The sequence below is a fragment of the Brachyistius frenatus genome, unplaced genomic scaffold, assembly GCF_029030835.1.
Source record: "Brachyistius frenatus isolate BFR_SWC_R1_liver_20210118 unplaced genomic scaffold, ASM2903083v1 Contig_356, whole genome shotgun sequence".
Lineage (NCBI taxonomy): Eukaryota > Metazoa > Chordata > Actinopteri > Embiotocidae > Brachyistius > Brachyistius frenatus.
Genome location: NW_027210955.1, coordinates 13,277 through 35,459, shown reverse-complemented (window position 1 = coordinate 35,459; position 22,183 = coordinate 13,277). Strand labels below are relative to the sequence as shown.

The following is a 22,183-nucleotide window of genomic DNA, read 5'->3' as shown; positions in this document are numbered from 1 at the left end:
ATATATCATGTTATGTCATATATCATATCATATATCATATCATATATCATGTTATGTCATATATCATATCATGTCATATCATATATCATATCATATATCATGTCATGCCACACTGTTAAGTCATTTTATATGAAGTCACCTCACATTATGGAATTTATTTCATCATCGTTTCATATCCTTTTTGATCCTTCTATTTCATAATGTCCTGTCACGGGAGACTCTCATGTTATGTCGTGACAGTTACCATGACGACAGCTCCATGATGTAGTGTAATGATCTCATGTCATGCTGCGTGGTGTCGTGCGGTATCACCTCATTCAATAGAATGCCGTTGAAGGTGGTATTATGTGTGTTGTTTGGTGTCATGTTATGTGTTGGTTCATCCCACTTCACCACATCTCATCATGTCATGTCTTTTTTTCACATCACAGTCTCTTGTCAAGTTATGTAATGGCATTTGTTATACAATTTGAAGATCTATTTCATAACATTGTCATAACATGTCATTGTCATTGTTTTGTGATCAGATATTACCGTAGTGAGTTTCATTTTCTAATTCTTTCATTCATTTCTGTGGACTGTAGACAAATCAGTCCCTAAAGACAAAAGACAAAGATAAAAACATTTCCCTAATAAAGTTGCCCTTTGTAAGGATAATGAGGATTTTCGTTTATCACGTCAGTTCCCGTTTTGCCCCGTTATCTCCTGTCCCCTTTTATTCTCAACAATCGGAGGCAGCAGGTGATGAGATGAGAGCTGAGAGGAGATCAAATTTTAATGATCCCTGTGGGCAAATTGCTTCTTTGCTGCAGGATCTGAGGAGAAAAAGCAGCATTCTCAGTTTGTTACAAAGAACTCAGATTAAAGGCTGTTTGTTGTCGCTGTTTCACACACAGTATACTACATGTGAATGTCTGCTGGATGGAAAACGTGATTTACTGCCTCTCTACAGTCACTGCTCAACACGTTCTGCAAACTCCCTTCACATTAATTTCCCTGGGACAGCCTTCGTAGAGGTTTTTCCTCAGCCTGAACATGCTGAACAGTCCCTACAGTACTCATAATTATGGACAATTTTAGAGGGACTTTATATTATATTATTCTCAAGTAATATATTTTTTAGCAGTCGTTCCTTTTCTTTGTTACAGTTTATTCTATTTGTTCAATTATTGATATCTTGAATTTTAAGGCCTATTTGACATCAATAATTTAAAACATATTATTTAAAAAAAAAAAGAAAAAAAAAAGTAGTTCGAAGGAGATGAATATACAGGATCATTTCACTCTGGATTTAACAACATAACACTTTATATCAAATATCATAGAGATGGTTGAAGAAATGACCTCACCGCTCGCAGTTTAGAAGCTGTTCTGGAGCTTTTAGTTCAATCAAATGATCTTCATCTTTGGTCTCTGAACTGCTCGTGTTAAAATGACCTTAAAACAGGAAAACTTGTCTTAAAACAGCCGGCAAAACCCATTTGTTGATGAAGACCGTGAAATATGTTCAAAAGCTCCAGAACAGCTACATAATAAATCTGCTTTGACATTGTTTTCTATGTCTAATGTCAAAAATGAACTTTGACCCTCTCGGATTACAGAAATAGAGGCTGTATTGATCTTAAAATAAAGCTATATGGATTTATCAGAATTCTTTCCGATCATTTTTATGGGAAAGAATACAACAGACAAATTAATACAAACACCACATAAATACTCCGGACATAATGTAAGATATAGGAATAATAATCTTTGTTGTTTTACAATACAATATTGATGTTTGGTTTTAATCCCACCCAGAGCAGCTTCAATTCAAACCGCTGCATCTAACAAAGACGCTGATTGGTCAGTTTACCAGCACGCCACGCCTCCAGGTCTCCTCCGGCGGCTCTGATTGGCTCGTTCTAGCGCCAGTCAAATGGGTGCGGCCCCTCCATCCGTCCCCGCTGCCCCACCTCCTCCTCCCGCAGCAAGTTGGGTTGAGCGGTCGGCTAGGGGACCGCGGACAGCTCCGGTCTGTGGAGCAGAGTAACGCAGGAGGAGGAGAGGGCTGGATATGGGGGAGCCACCGCACAGGCCCGTATGATCGAGATAAAAACACGTTTTTATGTGCACATACCGGGGAAATTACACAAAGACATCTGGAGAGGCCTTTGGTGGACGAGGACACAACCGAGGGAGTGAAGACAGAAGGGGGACCACGGCTACTGACCCATCCCGGAGCATCCCGGGAGAAGCAGCGAGAGAAAGGAGGAGAAGAAGGAGAGATAATTCCGCTCGACCCGATGGACTGAGAGGACAGATGAATGAAGACTGCCTACACTAACGCCTATCGATGCCTGGCCAAGGACCTGGACGCTTACGCCATGAACACGGACATGACAATGGACGGCATTGGCAGCCTCCATGGCGGGGTGGCGGTGAGCTCCCTGGCGCCTGATGCGGAGCTGATGAGCGGCCACAGCCCGCACCACGGCCGCGGGAGCTCCTCGGTAGCGGCAGGGGGACACGGGGCGGCGGCGGCGGCTGCCGCGGCGGCGGCGTCCACCCTACGGATACACCAGGACCTGGCCGCCGCCGCCGCGTCATCCCGCTCCGCTATGGTGTCCGGCATGGCCACGATACTGGACGGCAGCGGGGAGTACCGGCCGGAGCTGTCCCTGCCGCTGCACCACGCCATGAGCGTGCCCTGCGACACGTCCTCTCCCGGGATGGGGATGAGCGGCACCTACACCACCTTAACCCCGCTGCAGCCGCTGCCTCCCATCTCCACCGTGTCGGACAAGTTTCACCACCATCACCATCACCACCACCACCAGCGGCTCTCCGGGAACGTCAGCGGGAGCTTCACCCTGATGCGGGACGAGCGGGGACTACCGGGCATGAACAACATTTACAGCCCCTACCACAAGGACCACATGTCCGGGATGGGTCAGAGCCTTTCTCCGGTGCTGGGCAACGGCCTGGGCTCCATCCACAACACCCAGCAGGGTCTCCACAACTACGGCACCACGACGCACGGCAGCCACGACAAGATGCTGAACTTCGACGCGCACCACACCGCCTCCATGCTGGCCAGAGGAGACCACCACCAGCACCGAGGCCTCGGTGGCCCGGCGGCCGGGATGATGCCGCACCTGAACGGGATGCACCACCCGGGGCACCCGGCCGCATCCTCGGCGGGTCACCACCCCCACCCCCACCCCCACCTCCAGTCTCCATCCCACGGGCCCATGTTGGCTTCCACCCGGGAAAGACCGCCCTCCTCCTCGGGGACGCAGGGGGGAAACGGCTCGGGGCAGCTGGAAGAAATCAACACCAAGGAGGTTGCGCAGAGGATCACGGCGGAGCTGAAGAGGTACAGCATCCCCCAGGCCATCTTCGCTCAGAGGGTGCTGTGCCGCTCCCAGGGGACTCTGTCAGACCTGCTGAGGAACCCCAAACCCTGGAGTAAACTAAAGTCAGGCCGGGAGACCTTCAGGCGGATGTGGAAGTGGCTGCAGGAGCCCGAGTTTCAGAGGATGTCGGCCCTCAGACTGGCAGGTAAGAGCAGAAAAACAACAAGCTGCGGTGCCACGCTGCTGGTTTGGTTTGTTTGGTGCCCCGAGAAAACAAAACGGGGGAAAAAAAACAGGTGACTAATTGACTTTTGAGCTGCTGCTGGCTTTGTTTGGGTCTTTCCTCGTGTCTCCTCTCCAGCCCTCGCTCTCCACTCCAATTGAGGTGAATGGAATTTATTTAGAATCGCTGGTGTTATGATTACCATTATTGATCAATAACAAAAAGGGATCGATAGGAAATGACAAGGTCATGGGATTTCCCTCCAACAGGCTCCGCGCTGTGCAAGCAGCTCAGACGTTTGTCTGACCTGCACGCAGCAGGGACAGCGTGCACTTCTGTAAACATCAGTGCATCTTTGTGCTCTAACTTCCACTCAAATTAAGAGAAAACAGGGAAATAAGATGTTTGCAAAAGGAAGAACACGTAAAAGAGTAGGGAACAAAAACTGTTGAAATGTGGAGTTTTGTGCTCAAAACCATTTAATTTTACATGTTTAATTAAATCAAGTCAGAGCGAATGTTGGTTATTCAGTTTCATTATGCTTTCATTTAAATCCCAGAGATGATATTAATCAGATAGGATTATTATGACGGTCCTCAGCCTGTTAAAGGTTCGTTGTATCTGTGAGCAGAGAGGTGTGAGGAAGCCTCCGGTCGGAGAGCGTGTCGCTGTGACACAAACACGAAGGTCCGCAGCATCGGTGGGTCTGGTGCCCCCTCTAGTGAGGAACCCGCTTTCTGTCCCATCAACGAGCCTCTATTGTCTGCGGGTGGGGGGGGGGTGGGGGGGCAGCAGGGACGGAGCGGAATAAAAACGATCATTAAATACAGTTTTATAAATAAAGAAACAAATAGTTTCGGTTTCATGTTGATGTTTAGATTGTCTGTGGTCACTTTATAGAATTTTTTTTTTTATCACACCAGAGACGTTGTTTTTTTCTCCATTTTGAAGGGTTAATACTTTAAAAACGCGTTAATTTCATGTTTTTCTGTCAAATGCACAAGTGAGCATTTACATTTACCTGATTTATTATCTGACTTTAAACTACCCTATGTGTTTTCATTTTTTTATAAAATATTTTCTGGCACCATAATTTAACTAATTTCCTTTCAAATTATTTCCCTTTTTGTTTTAAACTTTTGTTTGATTTTTATTTATTCAGCATCTTTTACATGCCTTCATATAATTTTTAATATAGCTTATGGAAACATTTCAAAGAAATCAATTAGCCTACATTCACAGAAAATAAGAAAAACCCAAATTAAGTAACAACAAAAGGAGGCGAGGAAGAAGTCTAAACCAGGAACTGTTCTGAGGAACCTCGTTGTAATAACAGCAGCATTATTTATTTATTTACACATATTGATTGTGTTCCATGAAAATCCTGTAACTCCTATGGTAAGTGTCAACTTTTCAAAAACAGCTTTGGCTTTCAGTTCATTTTTTTTTTGGAAGAATTGTTTTGGTTTCTAAATAGTTTAAACTTTGTAGAGGATTTTTCTGGTTTATCTTAAAAGATTCAGAATCAGCACATTTAGGAGGCGTGTGACTCAAAAACTTCTGAATTATCGTGTTATTTAAGGTGTTTCGACCACTTCGTTGTGACACACACACTGACGTTTATTTTATAACTATATTTTACACATTCTGCAACTGAGCCCAAGTGTAGGCCCTTTGGGATGTTTAGGAACATAATGAGCTATACAGACTTCAAATTTACTTTTAAAACAAACAGCAGTCAACTTTCACTTTTCTTTAATTCTTCTTTAATATATTTTACTGGTTGATTTAAGTTTAATATTTATTTCAGGATTTTACAATTGATTTTCACAGCAGTTGTGTGTGCAGAACTCTACATGCTCTGAATTTGGCAATTAATGGAGCTAAATGAAGAAGTGTCGAAAAACAAAAATTCTGCATGTTTCATTTATTAGAATATGAATATTAAATATGTCTATGAAGGGATTTTAACTATCGTTGCATTTTGAGATTCAGCTTGAGGAGCTCTGAACAATTTAAACATGTTCAATTATTGTGGAAAGATGCTTATAAAACACTGAAACCATTATTATACTGGATCTAATTTGAAATAAAATGACGATTACAATGCAATCAGACCTAATTCCTATAAATTATACATTTCCCCAAAGAGTAACAAATATTCAAAATAATATGAAGTTTATTATATTTGTTGCAGCAAGTGAAAAGCATGAGTCTCTATTCTGTGGTTTTAATGACGGTTTTTAGAAAGTTTTATGAGTTGGGAAAACCCTCTAAAAAACAAAAACAAAAAAAACAAAGCTAACAATAAAAACAGCTGTTTGTGTCATTAAAAATGTTCACGTTGTTTTTATCGGAGATGCAACCACAGCTCCTGCAGTGTAAAGTTTGACTTTATGTACAGTAAAGTCTTAAATTCCTCTAAAGATTGAAACACTTGAAGCTGCTCTCACACTTCCTCTGATGTGTTTGTGTTGGTTTCACTACAATAAACCTTTTATGGTGATGCTGTTGATATATATTGTATATATATATATATATATATATATATATTTCTGGGACTCCCTGTAAAACACTTCTGATACTCAGAGGATTATGAAAGTAAAATCAAGTATATTGAAATTGATCCTTTTAAAACCAGGATTTACGATGCATTCCTTAAATGTTTCACTTTTATCATAAATGTGTGTCTTCTTTGGAATCACATTTTTAACAAAGCATACATGTCAAAGATTATAATGAAATATTCCAGAATAATATGATAAAATGTACTGCTTATTATTGGACACAGCCTGTGATGGCTTTGGGTTCCTACAATTTCTCAAATCTTTCTGAATTATTAAGTCATTTTAAACTAATTAAATCCTGTTTAAAAATCTTAGAAATATAATACAGTCATTATATTTTCAAGTCATTAGTTTTGCTGTAATAAAGGAAAAATGTATTAATGTATTAATACAACAATACAAAAACAGATTAAAGCTGAAAAAATGATTTCAATCATTAATAGTTGCAGTATAACTTGTATAAAGTTGAGCTTAGTCTTTACTAGTGTTGATATATATTACATCATATGTAATTCAAAATGTGTTCCTATAATAAGTTTGTGTGGAGATTCAAAGATTTACACAAATAACACTTATTACTGTGAAAAATGTACTGAACAAACTTATAATTGCATTCCAGTGTTAAAAGTAAAGTGTCTCCTTTATAGAGAATATAAATCTCAGTTAATTAAACAAACGGTGCATTTGTCAGAAATCTATTAAGATATTCCTGCAGCTACATATTTGTTCCTTAAACATTTAAACTGTTTCTGCTGTGTTCTGCTCACAATATAACCGAATATATAAAACCTTTTCATTCCCTGTGCTGTCTTCATAAAAGCCCTCTATCAGCTCTGCCTTTGTGATATCAGTGTGTTCGTGGTGGTTTAATAGTGAATTTATGATTTTCTTATTTGCCCACATCCTGTGCTGTAGTTTGCAATTTGTACATTTCCAGAATCAGTATTGAAGTAGACTTCGGTGCCCCAGATGAGATTATCTCTGCAGGGTTTGGCTGGAAAGTCTTTTGGCGTTCTTTGATTTCCGACGCTGGTGTTTGATGATATAGGTTAATAGGAAAGGACATGAGTGACGGTGGGTGGAGGAGGGTGGAGCAGGGTGGAGCTGGAGGGGGGGGTGATGGGCCTTCATGTGATCCGTGCTCCCCTGTGTGTTGTAAAATGTCATAGAACAGCCTCGTACTTCTACTTCTGTCTGACGGAGCTGTTTTCTTTTTCATCGTCTACAAAACGAACCTGAAATGCAGAAGGCTCCATTTTATTTTACTCATCCCACTGAACTTTGGCTCTGACACCAACATGTTTTCATTTGGTTTTTTAATCTTGAGGAAGCTAAACTTTCCCTTCCAGTGTGTGATGGCTGAAAGCAGGTGAGCCTCCAACCACTGATGCGTCTCCACGACAACAACACCGCTTCATCGTCTGTGTTGAGCCGAGCACAAAGATTACGACAAAACTCGAAAAGCATCAAAATCAATAAACAAAAATAGCCTTCGACCTCTTTCAGTTTGTCTGATTTGCATGTTGAATGTTAAACAGGTGCAGAAATAAGACGAGTGGTTCAGTAACCTGGTCGCAGGTCAGAGAAGTGTTGCTGAGTTGTTCCTTTGTCGAGCTTTAGATTTAAGAATACGAAGCACTTGTCTTTTGGATTCATTTTAAATCAGCTGGAAGACGCTCGAGTTTTGTTTTTGATTTCAGCATCAGTCCGTCCAACATGTTTTTAGCTTAAAACCCGTAAACACAGCTGACCGCGGGGTCGTTGACAAGCGAACACGACGCAACGCGTTAATCAGTGTTGGAAGTTGTGTTTTTTTCCTCTTTCGACGGAGCAGGTTCCCTCCTGCTTCCAGTGTTTGTGCTAAGCTAGGCTACGTGCAGGGCGCTCCTCGACGTCGTCCATGCGTCCGTCGCCTCGCGGTGGTGTTTTCACCTCCTTTTAGTGACAGTGCAGGTGACTTCTTATGTCGTAAACCTCCAGTTCACGAGCTCCATTTGAAGGCAGCGTGTTAATTTAGCTTTGAAGTTGTACTTTTCCATTGAAGACATTTCCTTCCTCAGAACGTCTCTATTAATTGTCTTATTTCGGTGTGTGGACGTGTGTGGACGTCGTGCGGTTTCACATGACGGCCCAGCGTGGTGTCTGTCGTGATGACTCCTCACGCCGTCTCCTTCCTTTACATTCTGCTCACGTCGCTCTCTTTTCCCTTCACGGCGTCTTTAAAACGACTGTAGAAACAGGCGGACATGTAATTCCTACATCAGCAACGCTACAAGCAACCAATAGAGCGGAGGTCAAAGGTCAGAGCTGCAACACTCAGACAATAGATGGAGCAAATGTTCCCCTGACCCAGAGAGGAGCAGCTCTCAGCTCTATTACATTAAACCTGCGTTCATGCTCTGTACGTTCACACGAATCAACAGAACCAGAATATTCACGTGGTGAATCTCGTCACACAGTATTTACCATCAGTTCTTTTATATTCTCTTTTTTAGTTTTCTTTCTCACCACTCATCTCTGAAATATCTTCTGATGGAAGTTTCTGACAACAAGTTGGTACAAATTAAAGGAAAATTCCAGAAAGTGTTCAGCTGTTACACTTTAAGATGATTCGGTCACAATATCTGATATATTTGTGACCCAGATAACTGATGTCAGAGTGAAGCAGGTAAAAATGCAGTGAGAATAATGTGTGTGTGGACTTTAAGGTTAGCAATGATTAATAACTCTCTTTATATTTACTTTGGTTAAACATGTTTCTTTCCAGGTAACTTTATTGTACGACTGTGGACATAATAATGAAAAGGTTTCTTAAAACTCAACATATATATTAATATGAGAAATGTTTCAGATTACTGTTATCTTGGGGAACTGAAGCAGAACAAACATAGAGGTGGAGACAGTGAGTTTTGGATGTGGTTTTGAGTACAGGATGGACATCTCAGTCTTTTGGGTATAAAGACACTTTCCACGGTTTAACTTCCTGACTGGAGAATCGACCAATTGGAGCTTCGCAGGTGGGATTAAGAATAGCAATGTCATCTCCAGCCTGTCTGCTCCGACAGCCTCGGCCTCAGCTTTCTTCTCAACCAATCAGGGTGGTTAACAGCATATGTTGTGCCCCTCCTTCACTGTGATTGGACGGCTGGTGACGGTAATGAGCAGAGTTAATATTTTTCAACTCTCACTGACCGGAAAAAATCCGCTGAATGTTGAGCGCAGAATCAACATTCAGCTCCTCGTCAAGCTGCTGGCATTTATTAAAACAATTAAAATAATATTCTGTCCTCAGGAAAGACCTCTTCGGTGGACCCGGTAGATAGTTGCAGCGGTGACAGAGGGCCGGCCGGTTTCAGGGCATGCTGATTGGTTAAAATTACCCCGAGGTCGACGCCCAGTAGGATGGAAAAACTGAAAATGATTCTTGATGGAGGGTGAACAGAACCACACTCACTGAAATAGGTCAAAGTTATATCGCTATTATAAGTTATAACAATGAAGACTAGTGAGCTGTAGATCTCTTTGTGAGTTAAATAAATAAATCTTAAGACATGATCGGTAGGTGAAATAATTTGGTCACTATTGAGTGTTTATGGTAAAACCAATCAGCAACCATCAGTGAGGTCATCAACAAGCAGTGATGTCATCAACCATCAGTGATGTCATCGTTGGTTCGTGAACGTTATGAATCCTCCAGTTCAGATTCTGTCCGTCACCATCTTTGCTCGTTCGGAGCGGTTTGGAGCAGGAAGTGACCATATTTGGATGAGCTGGGGGAGGAGCCAGGGGTGGATCTGACTGATCTGATTGGAAACCTGACGATACTACGTCCCGCCCACCGATAGCTGTAACCTGACAGGCCTGTCAATCAAACAGACACGCCCCCAAAAACAGGTCTTCTTGAATCGAACACTTTTATATCCAGTTTGTGGTTTTATATGCAGTCTGTGGGTAAAACAGTCTCCAGCCTTACTAGAAGAGTTGAAGCTGTTAGAACAGCAGATTTTTGGTTTTGGAAAAATCAAGAATTACTAGCTTGAATGTTTGGTGATTTCTGCCTCACAACAACACTGGTAGTTTCAAAGGTTAGATTTTATTACATCAGCCTAAAGTGGCTCTTCATCACGGCCGTGCAGTGTTATTGCCAAAGCAGGTTTCACAGGATTGACTAATGTGGAATAATTTGATTTTTCTAAAAGAGGAAAACAATAAATAGCATCCACATCGTATGAAAGTATGATAAAAGAAAAACAAATCTGCCTGTTGAAAATCGGGCTGCAGATTTTCCCCCTTCTCATCTTCTTCCTCTCATTTACAATCAGTTTCTTTCTCTCAGCGTGTTCTCCTTCCTCGGACCTCTCTCTCCCGGTCTCTCTTTTGGGGGGAGGTATTATGTGATCGTCAGGGGAATTGAACACAAGAGCAGAGGCAGCAGCGGCCCGATGAATTATTGATGGGAATCTCAGCGTGACCCGCCTCGGTCTGCTCACTTCACTTCTTCTTCACCTCGCAGCCGGGTTAACCAGGCAAAATGGAGGGAGGGAGTCCGAGGGAGAGGGAGGAGAGGGAGGAGAGGAGGAGAGAGGAGGAGGAGGAGTCCATTGTTTGGTCGAAGTACGCCGTCTGCCTCTGACTGGAAGTGAATTATGGATGACAAGAAAACGATGCTCAAATCAGTGTCACATCAGCAAACCTCTATTGGAACAGTTTACATGGTTTGATGCACGGAGCTTCTTTCACTCATTTCAATCGCCTCTACTTTGCTGTTATGTTGCTGGCAGTGACGCTGAACACTTCCTGCAGATGTTTCAAATTAAAAGCCTTCCAGAAATAAAAGCGATGATGTACTTCAAGCTTCTGGAAGGCTTTTCATGGTGATATAGGAACGATGATGTGAAGTTTTTCAACAGCAGCGGTGCTCCGTGACGTCGGACACACTTTGTGTTCGTGGGATACATTCGTTGTCGACTTGGCAATATTACACTCGAAGGTGACGCTGCAGTGATGCTAACAGACTGTCGCACCGATAATGACCTTAAAGAACCCTCCAGTGTAATACTGTGATTATACAACAAGTTATCAACTAAATAAAACATGTCATCTACATGTGTTCATATTGTGGAGCAATTCACTCTCAAAATATACAACTTTTTGCTAGCGTGATCTCCGTTTCCATGGCAACACGTGGGGTGTGACTAATACCTGGAAAACAATGAATCACATCAGTAGATTCTTATGTAACATATACAATTTTTCCTACTCCAGGAAGTAGACCGACCCTTAGCAACCACCCTAGCAACAGAGAGGATTTCTCGTTTCCAACTGAATAAATACAGAACATAGAAACACTAAACTGATCAGCTAGTTCAGTCTGGTTGGAACAAAGATATCTGATGGACAAAGATATCTGATGAACAAAGATACCTGATGAACAAAGATACCTGATGAACAAAGATATCTGATGAACAAAGATATCTGATGAACAAAGATATCTGATGAACAAAGATATCTGATGATGAACAAAGATATCTGATGAACAAAGATATCTGATGAACAAAGATATACCTGATGAACAAAGATATCTGATGAACAAAGATATCTGATGAACAAAGATATCTGATGAACAAAGATATCTGTTGAACAAAGATATCTGTTGAACAAAGATATCTGATGAACAAAGATATCTGATGAACAAAGATATCTGATGAACAAAGATATCCATGTTCTCATGTGTTTTTAACATTTTAGCTCCGTGTCATGTGTTCAAACCAAACCGGTCCAGCTAGCCTCCTCTAGGACTGTAAGTGCGTGACTATCCGTGGTGTTACGGTACGGGTGCTCAGAGCGACCAAAAAGGACCAAAAGAGACCCGACTTCACCAAATGGGTCATTTAATAGAACTAGAACAAGTAGAAACTACATTATATTACATATTATATGAAACTCAGTTCTAATTCTATTTTCCCATTGAGGAGGTGGAGGGATATTTCTAGTGATCAGCAGGATGTGATGTCATGATGATTTGTTCCAAATGTTCAGTTGACCAATCAGATCTTTGGGGGTGGAGCTACTTGCTGTATAATTGGGTGTTTTCATGGAAAATAAGCTATTGAGTGTCAGCAGACATGTCGTTTATGTTTATAGAAGAATCCACTCAGAGTGAAATTGTGCTGAAAATCTGAATGACTGAACCTAAATATTTTCCATTTTATGCATCCGTCTGCTCCGAGCAGACAAAGTGCATTATTAATGAGCTGGACTCGTCTTTATAACAGATTACCAGCAGTTACTGTGTGTGTGTGTGTGTGTGTGTGTGTGTGTGTGTGTGTGTGTGTGTGTGTGTGTGTGTGTGTGTGTGTGTGTGTGTGTGTGTGTGTGTGTGTGTGTGTGTGTGTGTGTGTGTGTGTGTGTGTGTGTGTGTGGTCGTCCTACAGTGTCAGACTGTGGGAATACAGCTTGTGTCCGTTTTCAGGCTTTCTGTTCTGACCTCCTGCATATTCACAGGCTGCCATCGATCTGTAATAATGGATTTCAGGCTGCTGAGGGGAGGCGTGTGATGTTTGTTTGTGTGTCAGCGTGAGAAGATTTGACAGACACTGTTATCTCTGTCTCATCCTGTCGATAGCACTTTTGGATGCTGGAAACTGAGACGTGATAAAGTCCGTTTTCAGATTTTTGAGGAGCTCTGTTGCATATATGGAAAAAGTTCTGAAGTCTTTTGTGTCTCTGGAGAGAGCTGGCTGGAGTCTGGTGAACGTCCTCGAGCGATGTCACTTGAGTGAGTGTCGGCTGGTGTTGAAAGATACAAGTTTGAAAGTAGAATGATATAAGGGTGTGGACTGTAGTGGATCTATAGCTCACTCTTCATCTCTGCGCTACAGGCTCCAGAGGCATTGTGGGTAGTGTCGGTGACAAGTTTGGACAAAGAAGCGAACGCTGAATGGATTTTGAGCCATTGTTCTACAGTGTTATAGGAGTGAGCTGCTCTTCTAAATAAATACACTTTAATGTCTCAATCAAACCTTACATGGAGCCTTCAGTGACATCGCCTGTTGTTTTGTGAATCTATTGAAGCCTCCATCTGATTGGAAACCTGACGATAAAGATCCCACATCACTCAATCCAAACTCAACACTGAATGACGTGACCATATTTGGACGAGGTGGGGGTGGGGAAGGAGCCAGCGGTGGATCTGACCAATCTGATTGGAAACCTGACGATACTACGTCCCGCCCACCGATAGCTTTAAACTGACTGCACCACAGGCCTGTCAATCAAACAGACACGCCCCCAAAACCAGGTCTTCTTGAATCTTATTTTCTAATGAATGAGGGATTATTTTCAGATGGACCTCCAGAAAACTAAGAAGAAGGAGTGACTTTAGCTAACAACACCGAGATAACTGATGGACACATTTTATTCACTTTGGATTTGATGAGAGAAGTTGAATGGGAGTCTATGGAGCCGGAGGCTTTTTGGAGCCGACCTCTAGTGGCACTCGCTGGTATTGCAGCTGAAGACACTTCTGGATCGGAACCATTTTACAGACCTGAAGCTACGAACTCTTTTATATCCAGTCTGTGTGTGTAGCATCAGAAAACAGTCATATTCATGTTAGCAAGATGATGACAGAGATCGTGTGTGTGAAAACAAAGATTGTCCAGAATATCAACAGCCTCCTACATTTCAATTTACTGATGTTTACATTTACCCGACATGCATCCTCTCGTGTGTGCAGCCTGATACTAAGGTGGACATTTTGACACCAGACGTCGGTGTTCGTATCTGGTCTCCTAAGTAGTTTCTGTGCATAAATGCAGTGAGAAAACACTCACATGAATCATTTTATGTGTTCAGGAATTCTCTGAGAAATAATCAATACCGATGAGTCGAAGCGTTGCGGCTGCAAAGACTCTGACTGCATCACATTCATTCAGCAAAGCACAGAGCTCTGTTTTCAAATCTGTAAACTCTCAACAACCTTCACTGTTGTTCCCAATAAGAATATCAGAAGAGGAGCGTAGTGATTTTTTGTTAAGTCTGTCCACATCGATTATGGCGACCCGGCGGCGTTCGGGCACTATAAGTGTTGCCGCGGCAGACTGAGCGGCTCGGGTTCAGAGGAGAAAATGGTCCTGTCGCCCGCTTTATTAGGGCGGTCAAATCAAACGTGACACCTGGACTCTGAACTCATTGAGGCGGACTGCTCAGAGAATACACACCATGCACACAGTCGGAGCTCGGCACACATACATGTGGAGGAGGGAAGCAGCAGTGAGGATGGGAACGCAATTCTGAATTAAGTTGAAAGACCAGATCAGTATTTTTTCATATAATTTACCTAATTTATTTAGAAAGATGGGCATTAGTGTTATAATATCTCTTTGTAGTGCTGATACCTTTATTGTATTGATAAAAAATGGTCCTTCTCAAATAAGGACTACATTTGGAAACCGACAGCTGTAACCTGACTGCACCACAGACCTGTCAATCAAACAGACACGCCCCCAAAACCAGGTCTTCTTGAATCTTCTTTTCTAATGAATGAGGGATTATTTTCAGATGGACCTCCAGAAAACTAATAAGAAGGAGTGACTTTAGCTAACAACACCGAGATAACTGATGGACACATTTTATTCACTTTGGATTTGATGAGAGAAGTTGAATGAGAGTCTATGGAGCCGGAGGCTTTTTGGAGCCGACCTCTAGTGGCACTCGCTGGTATTGCAGCTGAAGACACTTCTGCATCGGCCTTAGTTTTTGGAGCGGGAAGCTACGAACTCTTTTCTATACAGTCTGTGACTGTAATGCACTGTTGAGTTGCATGATGGGAAATGTGGTGTCCAATGCTGTTGCAGTTTGAACTACTGATATAACAACTATTGACTTAAAGTCAGGATATCTACGTCTTGGCTGAGATTTTCAGCTTTCTTCTTGAAAGATTAAAAGAGGAACGTCACTGCACTCCTTCAGCTGGTCTGGTTCACTTCAGCGTTTGGTCGCCTGCACACACAGAGCTCAGCGGTCTGTAGATAAGAGCCTGTAGTAAACTGACTGGTGAGGAGAACTCAGGATTTAACACGGGTCATTAAAAGACGAAATTCAAACCTCAGCTGAAGTTTGTTGTGGATGGATTATTGGAAATAGTCAATGAAACACGTGAAACAGCATTTCATGTGAAATATTTGGTCTTTTTTGGTTATTGTTGCCTTTTTTAACGCGAAGTATCTAAAGGGTTATTCTGTAAACAATAAAAATGACTTCAGATGCTTTCTAGGGATTTCAGTTTGTATTTACTGACTCCAATCAATATTGATAGGCTAAAGGAGTCTGGATGTGAGGCTTTGGTTTTGCTATTTTAGGGGGGAATTAATATTAAGTGAAAGATCCGACCAAGCTCTCTACCCGTTATTAACTAGTGAAAGAACATTAGTTATTTTAATTTCATGTCTTTTTTTCCTTTTCATTCCTCTCCTGCTTGTTCTTTCTATCTTTGTTTCCGTCCTCTTGTTGTCGCGTCCCTCAGCTTCATTAGTATTGGTGTCACAGTGCAGCAGAAATAACTCTGTCCAGAGGTGTAATGAACGACGACAGGCAGGACGGACCTGTCAGGCTGCAGCCAGGGTTTACCCTCCAACACTCACAGTGGGAAGAAAAAGGAAAGAAAGCAATCACAGGGCAGGACCGAAGTCTTTTATTCACCTATCAGAATGAAAATTCATTTTAAAATGTTACTATATTATTTTCATTATTATTACTCTTATTGTTATTGTCTTTATCAGAAGTATTGATATAGAAAAATCAACACTATAATATTTACACAGATCTTATATATTTGATGTTCAATTAGTCTAAATTGTGATAATTATAATTTAACATTTACACAATTTAAGACTAGTAAATGATTGTGTACTAATTATCACTCATTTTGATACTTATGAAGTATTGCCAAAAGACTGTAAAATACCTCATATTTGCGTAAACAGCTTCATCTCAACGTTTTCTGTATGTAAATGTGCTGACGAGAATCTATGATCGATCGATATGATGGTCAGATACTGAACACTGAACACAAACACGGAAGTGGACGCACATTTGTGTTTGTTGTCCTTCCTGCTGCTGCATCCGCTCGTGTTGGTGTTTTTTTCTTCTTCTGTGGTGCGTTCTCTCAAATGTGTGTGTGTCCGTGTGTGAATGTGTGTGAAGCAGCAGTTCAGTTCGGGCTCGGCCGCGCGTGCGGATGGATGACGTGGATCGATGGCTGTAATCCCGAGCAGATTAAAAGAGCATTAATACTGGCAACGATAACGTAAACGGTGCGGACCCAGATCTCCATTGATCTGCAGGAACCTGATCCAGACCAGTTCCTGGAAGAGGTGGAGGGATGGAGGGAGGTGAGGGGGGGGGGGGTAGACGGAGCGAGGGGAGAGAGAGAGCTGACAGCATACAATAGAGAGGAAGAGAGAGATGGGCTGCGTTTGAACGGCTCCCACTGTAAAATAATAATAATCATAATTACATGGATGCTATAATGTGAAATAGTAAGTAAGTGAAAGCCACCGTCTGCCTCGCTGCTGAACGGTTACACTACTTCTCTTTTGAACGGTGACATTGGAGATAAATCACAGAGATGAAATGTTCAATATATTTGTTAAACATTTCTTTTGTTCAGCAGGCAGATCTGCTGTTCTGTCAGTGAGGAATGAAGTGGTGAAAACAGACTTTAAATTCCTCTTTAAAAGATTCATCTGATTGGGTTTGTGTCTGTAGTTGTGTTTTGGTCTCGACACTGAAGCTTCGTCATGATGTGATGAGAAGCACGATGGAGGATGAAAATACGTCGCGAACGCTCAATAGGCCCAAAATTGCTAAAGTGTGGTGGAACCACAGACTGGATATAAAAGTGTTCGTAGCTTCAGGTCTGTAAAATGGTTCCGATGCAGAAGTGTCTTCAGCTGCAATACCACTGAGTGCCACTAGAGGTCGGCTCCAAAAAGCCTCCGGCTCCATAGACTCCCATTCAACTTCTCTCATCAAATCCAAAGTGAATAAAATGTGTCCATCAGTTCTCTCGGTGTTGTTAGCTAAAGTCACTCCTTCTTATTAGTTTTCTGGAGGTCCATCTGAAAATAATCCCTCATTCATTAGAAAAGAAGATTCAAGAAGACCTGTTTTTGGGGGCGTGTCTGTTTGATTGACAGGCCTGTGGTGCAGTCAGGTTACAGCTATTGGTGGGCGGGACGTAGTATCGTCAGGTTTCCGATCAGATCGGTCAGCTCCACCGCTGGCTCCTCCCCCAGCTCGTCCAAATATGGTCACTTCCTTCCATGTTGAGTTTGGATTGAGAGTGATGCAGTAACTTTAACAGGGCAGATCAAGAGAACTGCAAACATGTTATTTCCTCACTTGGAGGACAAAGCGTTGTTGTGAGATCCGGCACCGCCACACCGATGGTAGTTACGACTGTCGGAGCTGCTGAGCTGACTGCCAGCTGAGCGAGCGGCCGAGCAGCTGGGAGGATGCTCGGGTCGGTGAGCCAAAATAGAAAATAGCTCTGCAAGCTGGCGACCTGCTGTGTGGCAAGGGTACTCAGTTTATTCAGGAGACATATTTGCAACATCGACTCCTGGTTCATAACCATCTGCAGACCACACTGCATCTCTTAGGAGCAGTTTTTTAAAATATGAAATAGCATGGTGCCATAGATCCAGTATAAAGGCTTCAGTTCAATTATTTTGTATGTTTTTTTTTTCATCATACTTCTGTTGCTTTGTCATCTAGATTTTCTCTTTGCATAATGTCACTTTTTTTTTTATCTCTCTTACACAGTTTATATATGTATATATTTTTGTCTTGATAAAATCAAAATCAAACCTGAATTAACCGTGAAAAGAAAACCAATTGTGAAGGTCAGATTGTTCTTATTGTTGCACGGTGCTCCCTCCTCCGGTTTTGGAGGTAAAAGCATTAAAAGCAGCCAGTTTGATGTGTATCAGACAGATGGCTTTGAAGGGAATCCTCCTCTATTTGATTGGGACACATAACTGGATTCATTAAGCTGAATCTGTCTGTTATTGGATTATGTTTCATATTGGATGGATGGGATCCAATTGTAGATATTACAGCCTTTAATGGAGACAGGTTTGGCAGGAGAGAGCGGGCGGCAGCATGTCGAAGGGAAAACCGAAATCAGGACAAAAAAATTAAAGAAAGAGAGAATTTGAGGCAATGAAGTAATTCAAGAATAGTTTAATGAATAAACACTAAAGTTCACGATCAGAACTGAATGTTAAAACTAAAAGTTTTGCGAAAAGTACTTAGTAAGAAAAATAAAATTCTTCTCTGGCCAAAAGTATGTGGACAGCCGTGTCTCCACTCCGTTTCTTTCTCTGAGCTGCTTCGCGTCTCTCCGAGCAGGAAACCTGATCAACTCGTATCACTTGCCGCCGATCGTTGGGAGACAAACACGGTGGTGAGCGGTTTGCCAGGATGTCCGTTTATAGCTGCCCGACCTCCCTTCGATCAATCAGCGATTACAATACAATCTATTGATCAGAGACCGTTATCGCTCTGCGTGTTTGTTCTCTGTTGGAGCGCCGGGACGGAGGCGAAGGCTTCAGGCCTCCAAAAAACTTTACTGATAAGAAAAGGTACTGAGAGGCCGGTTAACTCATCACCTATTAGTCTGTGGATGTTTCTGTGTGTGTGTGTGTGTGTGTGTGTGTGTGTGTGTGTGTGTGTGTGTGTGTGTGTGTGTGTGTGTGTGTGTGTGTGTGTGTGTGTGTGTGTGTGTGTGTGTGTGTGTGTGTGTGTGTGTGTGTGTGTGTGTGTGTGTGTGTGTGTGTGTGTGTGTGTGTGTGTGTGTGTGTGTGTGTGTGTGTGTGTGTGTGTGTGTGTGTGTGTGTGTGATGTCCAAACAGAGCTTCCCTCTGACTTATCCTCACTGTCAACATTGAGCAGGTTAAAGGTTAGCAAATGTTTTCCTAGAATCTTTTCATACTTTCTCGCCAGAGAAGTTCGCCTTTAACAGCAAACATTTTTTTTTCCACTTTCATGTATTTAATTGTATTTAAACCCTTTTTTTTAATATAACAGCAGTGAATCCGGATGTCATTTGTTCTTTGGACCTTTTTTATTTGGCGGAATGAAAACTAATATCCATTAAATTTGTCAGTTCTATTTCTTTGTTGAATAAACATGTGCTGAGCTTTGGCACTATAGTTCCCATCATGCTCTAGGTGGAGGATACTGTTGCCATGGAGTCAGTGGATGGGTCCAATATTGCTCCTTATTTTGCTGCTTGTATGTATTAAGAGAGACAAAGCTGCCACTCAGTCTTGCTGCCAAATCGTCCTGTTGGCCACATGCGGTATTACAACAACAAAAAAGTCCCCTCAGGCCTAAAAAGCATTCTCCCCATAGACCATCATTAGAAAACACAAATCTGCAAAGTGTTGACAGCTCCAATTGCAAACAAGATAAATTGTTATTTGTTATAATCGGAATTTTTTTTTGGGGGGGGATTTTATGTCTGTCAAACTTTCCAAAAGCCTAGAAAAGCAATTGTAAAGTTGGGCTGAGTGACAGCGGGGAGGGGGGGGAGGGGGGAGGGGGGGGGCACAGGACGAACGCTAATAAGACTGTCGATGGGCTGAACTTCCCAAAAGCTACAAAACGTATTTGTCTTATACACAAATTTCCTTTAAGTGACTGTTGAGCAAACAGTTCGCAAATTTAGCTTAAATACATGTAAAGCTGCTGTGGAGCAATTTAATTATTAATTTAAAGTTGTGTTTGTGTCCATCAGACAAACAGCAAAGACATTGAACCAAAACATTGAGGTTACAGTGCAGAAAACCAAAACAACGAGCTAAAAACGCAGAGTCTGGATGGTAATTCTTTGGGGGTTCCTCACTGTTAGCAACACCTTTCACTTTCAGAAGTAGTCATGTGACTACCCACAATGCAACAGTGGAATTTGTTTCAGCCCTGGTTACACAAAAAGATCCAGAAAAATAGGAAAGTATCAGATGAACGACAGCTGGCTGCAAATTTCAAACTTAGTTTGTCAGTCAGACTCTGACAGTGATGATTTCAGCAACCAGCCTTAATTAGTCCCGCCCCCCACAACCCAGGCTCCGCCTCTTTGCCCACTGTTGGATTATAGGGAGGTAAAAAGTCAAGATGGCAACCAGGAACTGAGCTTCAAAACTGCCATTTGGTGAAACCAACATGTGACGTTACGAAAGGCTGCATCCACTTTTATAAAACGTATAAATTAGAGAGAAAAATTGAAATAAATAAATTTAAAAAAAGCATCTAAACAACACAAACAGAAGCAAAAAACAATGACAGATTTGTAACTCACATTGCTTTTATTCTATTAACAACTGATTGTATTGTTTCCATCAATCAGTCCATCAGACTTTATTCATATCGCAGCTTTCTAACAAAGCACATGGACTTCAAAGTGCTTTTTGAGCGATGGACTAAATGTAGGATGTTAAAAATGGATTAGAGAACACTGCACACCATTTGTTGTCACTGTTGTTGTTTTTTTACTGAAATATAAATGTCTGTTTGTTTGGCAGCACCCCAACATTTTTTAATTTTACTTGTGAACTAAAATAACAACAATTGATTGAACCAAAATGGAGAATAAGAGAAAAAACAAGAAGTGAGAGAGAGAGGGCGAGAGAGAGGGAGGCGGATGACATCAAACTCCTCTGAGGCCATTTCCTCATCAGCTCGATGACATCACTGAGTCACCACCGATTGTGATTGGTCAGCCCGTTTGTTCTGGTAAACAAATTGAGATACATTACTGTGTGTGTGTGTGTGTGTGTGTGTGTGTGTGTGTGTGTGTGTGTGTGTGTGTGTGTGTGTGTGTGTGTGTGTGTGTGTGTGTGTGTGTGTGTGTGTGCGTGCGTGCGTGTGTGTATGTGTGTATGTGTGTATGTATGTGTAAGCGAGCAGAGAGACCTTTGTCCGGTGATGTCACCACAGACCGTGTGGACATACAGATTATACACTGATAAAACATCTCTCTTTGAGCACGCACACACACACACACACACACACACACACACACACACACACACACACACACACACACACACACACACACACACACACACACACACACACACACACACACACACACACACACACACACACACACACACACACACACACACACACAGATTCAATGATTGCACACTCTGAGTCCCTCTTTGTTTCTCACTGCATCAGTCACACACACATCTATGTTCAATGTGAAATCCTTCAGTTCTAATTTAAAACACCTTCATATTAACACTGAGATTGAAGATTGATTGAATAATTAACTTTAAAGCATTAACACGAGTCCACGAGTCCAATGAATGAATGTGTGATTGGTTGTTGTGTTTTAGGACAAAAATGGAGCTCTATAGCACAAAAGACTAAGATCTATCCAGCATATTCTGTGAACCATGACCGTGTGGAACCGATGTTTTGGCCGTCCATCCGATAGTTGTTGGACATTTCCATCTGGACCAACCAACAGGACAACATTTGTGTTTGTGAAATAACTTTTCTTGCTATTTTCGTGGCTCAACATGAACCCGGCTGTGCTCAGACAGGCGGTACGGCATAACAAACTGTGTGTTGGTAAAGATGTGTTCGTGCAGTGCATTTTTGGTTGGCATTTTAAGGTGATATTGCTCTTTTGTTTCCGCCAGCTCAAACCAGGTCAAAGTGCAGCGCTGCCAACGAGGGGCTATTTCCGTGGCTTCAGTGTGCCGAGCCCACATTAACGAGTCTATCCAAAAGCCCACCGACAGGTTTGGTGGATGTTCTACTTATTTCATCCCACTCACATAAATCATTTAAACAAGTTTATTTTAACACAACCCAAGCTCACTCTTGTCTATTGAATTGGATGTGATTCATTCAATCATGACACAGTAGCCAATCACACATTAAAACTGAAGGCAATTGGAGTTCACCATCAATGAATTGCAATTAATTTACACATAGAGAGACAACAATTCAAAAGCCTACTGATCTGGTTT

General features: G+C 42.1%; 1 protein-coding gene across 1 annotated transcript; it reads left to right on the top strand.

Annotated features, from left to right (window-relative positions):
- Positions 1–2,028: 2,028 nt before the first annotated feature.
- LOC138636147 (one cut domain family member 2-like) lies at positions 2,029–21,952 on the top strand (the record flags this gene model as incomplete). Its single annotated transcript, XM_069724011.1, has 2 exons — positions 2,029–3,543; positions 21,851–21,952. Coding segments are annotated over exons 1-2 (1,339 nt in total), but the record flags the coding sequence as incomplete, so codon positions are not given.
- Between the last annotated feature and the right edge of the window lie 231 nt (positions 21,953–22,183).